General features: G+C 34.9%; 1 protein-coding gene across 1 annotated transcript; it reads right to left on the bottom strand.

Moving 5' to 3' along the window:
• Window positions 1–1,878: 1,878 nt before the first annotated feature.
• Window positions 1,879–3,376, bottom strand: LOC7495973 (zinc-finger homeodomain protein 9). Its single transcript, XM_024588281.2, has one exon. It carries the CDS (start codon window positions 3,144–3,146, stop codon window positions 2,124–2,126), a length of 1,023 nt encoding a protein of 340 aa, XP_024444049.2. The 5' UTR covers window positions 3,147–3,376; the 3' UTR covers window positions 1,879–2,123.
• Window positions 3,377–4,254: the final 878 nt, after the last annotated feature.

Genomic DNA, 4,254 nt, shown 5'->3' on the forward strand with positions numbered 1-4,254 from the left:
AATATTTAAAAAAAATATATTGTTTCATATACATTATATTTTGAGTTTATGATTAAAAAAATTATTAGATGTTACCAATGCTTGGACAATTTTCTTTACTTCAGAAAAAATTGATCCAACCTACAACATGATATGGGCTAATAATCTAGTAATTTTTATAAATTATGTAAGAAAGCTCATGCAATATTGAAATCATAGTTCTACCCCAACGTTGTGAGGCATAATGACTAGGTGCTTGTTTTTTAGTGCGTTTTTAATTGTGCTTGGATGTGTTTTAAAAGAGCATTTTCCTTGAAAAAAACATCAAACTAGTGTTTTTTTAGTGCTTTTCAATTATTTTGATGTGTTGATATCAAAAAAAAATCTGGAAAAAAATATTTTGATATATTTTCAAACAAAAAAACACTTTTAAAAAGCGATTTATATCACAATACCAAACACACAATGAATGCAAATGTAAAACCCTTGAATATTATTCTCGAACAAAAAAAAAATCAATATTTATTGAGTATTAATTAAATCAATTCGAAGCCATGCATAATTTATTGATTTATATCATTCACCATCTACATCATTCACTATTTATTAATTTGTTGACCATGTTTCAAAAGAAAAGGTTTGTTTTTAGATCCAATTGAGTTTTTATTTAAAAATATTTTTAGATCTTGTTAATATAAAAAAATAAAAAAATATTATTTTAATATATTTTTAAATAAAAATTATTTTAAAAAAAGAAAACTTTGCCAAATTGTAGACATGCACCCATACAGCTGGTGTTAAGAGTGGACTCTAGGGACCGCCCATGCTTATCCTAGACATGGCCACAAGACGTGCCCCACAAAATGAGATTACAGACTTCATCAATCACCAAATCCAAAGCAACCCAAATGAGAGGTGCTAGACAAGACAGTCTAACATTTAAGTACCCTTTCGTCATCATCTCTCATTTTTATAATTTTTTGTAACAGTAAATATGATGTCTGCTTCCCTTAAAAGGTAAGTGAGGTTTTAATTTCGCATAAAGTAGAGGTTGGATTGTCACCAATTTGATGAACTGATTAGTCAAATCAAATCATCTCAACTCGGGATTAAGCAACAGCCCACCTTAAACAATTCCCACGTTACATTACCCAAATCCCAAGCTAGTGCAGATCATATCAAAGAAGAGTACAATATTAAGAATATCAGACGGCAAGAGTCCTCCACTGCCATCATAAATGGAGCATAATTAATTAAACATGTGTCCTTAATAACACCACCACCACCACCTTGTTGTCCGCAGCCTTATAGAAAGAACCACTAGAATCTCGTACTTTTGTATCCATGGCAGTAAATATAGACAACTTTGTAATTCAAAATCTAATTAAAATAATGGACTCTGATCATTGAAAAAGGTCATGAAATAATGCAATGCAAGATTCCTAAAATCAGCTTCTGTCTTTACAAGTTCTAAGAACTAACTAAACTAAACAAAGTACTGGATAGAAGCTAATGAGATATGTTAGAATAATATGTAACCGCCCCATTCCCTGTTACACCCACTTTTTGCTCCTTTCCCTCAGACAGAAGATTAAGAAGAATCTCTCCTCTCTTCTCTCGTTGTCTCTCTATTCACTACAAATCTCTCGAGACTGAGCTGAAGGGACATTGGATCCTGAAATTAAAATCCTGTAGCTTCACTACCTGGGAATTCCAGAAAACAATGTTTCAGGTTTTTTAATTGTCTTAATTATTACCTGAAGAAAAGAAAGAAGTGATTGATTACTTAATATTCATGATGCCCAGCAAACCTTGAAAGAAAAAAATGGAATCCCACATGCCAAAATAACTGGCAAAAACAACAAAACAAGATTAGTAAATGATGATGAAGAACCGAAATTAGATCAAATAACCGAGAATAGATTTTCCCTTAATTTGGATCAAGTCTCTCCCATGCCTTTACTCAACAAAGTGATAAGATCGTCATTAATTAAAACTAGAAACAAAAATCAGAAAACTTGAAAAAAAAATATGGAGAATTAAAGAAAGAGATAAACAACTAATACCCATCCCTGCTTATGATCTCTCTACCTAGCTAACAATTATTATCATCATCAAAAACAACAACAGTCCCTGATAAGATTTTAAGAAGATGAGGAAGACCCATTAGTCCCAACATGTACTCCAACATGACTCTCATTCTCAAAGTGGTGATGGTTGTGGTGATGGTTCAAGCCTTCACTGCCGTTATTGTTGTCGTTGGTGATGTTCTTGTTGGCCTCATTGTTGCTGTTGTCGGAGTTTTCAAGATTATTGCTCCTAAGAATATCATTATTATTCCCATTAAGGTGTTCTTTCTTACCCAAGCTGTTCTTGTTGTTATGCATCCAAACTTTCAACACACCTCTGTCAACCCCAACTTCATTGCAAAACTCTTGAACCAAATCTTCATCTCTTTTTTGCATCTTCCATCCAACCCTCTCTGCAAACTGATACATTCTCTCTTTCTGGCTCTGGCTGAACTTTGTCCTAAATCGCTTACGCGGCGAAGAACCAACTGGAGGAGGAACATTTATATTCGCATTCTCATTCAAACCCGATACGCCACCAGAGAGTGCTAGCAAAATGTGAGGACCTGAAGGGTAGTAAGAGGATGAGATCGGAGGAGGAGAAGCTGAGTTGGGGCTTCCATTGTGCAGAGGTTGAGCTTGTGGTGGTGGGAGTGGGTGGTGACGGTGATGAGATTGGTACTGAATGGTTGTTGTAGTGGCGGTGTGAGGAGGGGAATCTTCAGGTTCACGACGGTGGAAATTACGATGGCAGCCACAAGCAGCACATTTTAAAGAAGTGGGGTTAGTGTGAGTGGCTATCGGAGAAGGCATGAATTCTCCACAGCCATCTAGAGCATGGCCACCTATGGTCGCGGCGTGGTTCTTGAGGCATTCTTTGTAGGCTATGACTATTGGAGATGGTGAAAAGTGGTGGTGGTGGTGGTGGTGGTGGTGTGGAGGGTGGCGTTTGAGGACACCGTTGGTGAAAGACAAAGGCTTTGTGTCATGGATCCGGGCTGGTGTTTCAGTGTATGCTTCTGGGGATTTTGGAGTTGGAGTGTTTGTGTTATTGTTGTTGGTGGGGGTGGGAGTGGTTGTTGTTGTTGTCATGTCCATGGCTCAAACATTTAAGTGTTAAAAAATAAATGAAAATAATTTGTGAAGATGTGAAGGGGGTTTATAAAGATTGGTTTTTTTTTTTTTTTTTGGTGGTGGCGTTAGGGGAAATTATTGATGGGATTGTTTTTTTAGTAGGGAAGGGGTTATGGAGATTTTGGGGAGAAAGGGAGCTAAAGCGAAGGACGATGATGATGATGAGGAGGAGGAGGAGGAGGAGCAATGACTGTTGATAAATAAAAATCTGGGTTTTGTGGTTGTGCTTCTTAACCTTAACCCACTTGTGTTTTTAACCCTAGTTCTAATCTATGGTTATGTCTTTGACCCCACTTGAGGTTTAGACGTTGTGTGTAATAAATAAGCCTGCTGATTGCCCCTAGCTAGTAAGTAGTATATAGTGGAATTTATACCTGGCTCCTATGTCTGTTTTTTTTCTTTAAAAAAAAAAACTATATCTTATTAAGAGAAGATGTGCAATAACTTTTATTTTTATATATTTTTTAAAAATATATTTACTTTAAAAAATATTAAATTAATTTTTTTAAATATTTTTTATAATTTTAATATATTAACATAAAAAAAAATAAAAAAAAAATTTAATTTTTTTCAAGTAAAAAGTAAAAATCACTGTACATTACAATATCAGCGTGCACATGTTTGATTTGACTTGGCTTTATGGTTAATAATTCGTTTCTCCGAGTTAATTGGCTTTATTTTTATTTATTCTTTTTTTTTAAGGGTCTGTCTTAATTTGTAGTTTGGAATATTATAAAATCATGGGTCGGTTTAGCTAGGGACGAGTTGGGCAGGAGAGGTTTTTTTGAGTGGTAAACACTTCAAAATCATAGAAGAAGAACCTGCATTTCTGGCTTTCCGTAACCCATCTTATCAACTTGCAATGACTATGGTCTGGACCTCTTTCACAAATTGAGTCTTTTTTTATATTTCGATACTGCCACCCACAACTTTCAAATTTCTAATTCACAATACTACCCTTCATTCCTTTTCCTTCTTCTCTTTTTTTTTCTTTTCCATGTGCAAACGCTCTCCGATTTTGCATTGTTCTAAAAGTGTCCTGTTTTTTCTTCCAACATCGTTAAAACATGTT

Source organism: Populus trichocarpa, chromosome 17, assembly GCF_000002775.5.
Source record: "Populus trichocarpa isolate Nisqually-1 chromosome 17, P.trichocarpa_v4.1, whole genome shotgun sequence".
In the NCBI taxonomy this organism is placed as follows: domain Eukaryota; kingdom Viridiplantae; phylum Streptophyta; class Magnoliopsida; order Malpighiales; family Salicaceae; genus Populus; species Populus trichocarpa.

Coding starts and splice junctions, on each gene's coding strand:
- LOC7495973 (XM_024588281.2), bottom strand. CDS start 3,146: ATGGACATGACAACAACAACAACCACTCCCACCCCCACCAACAACAAT.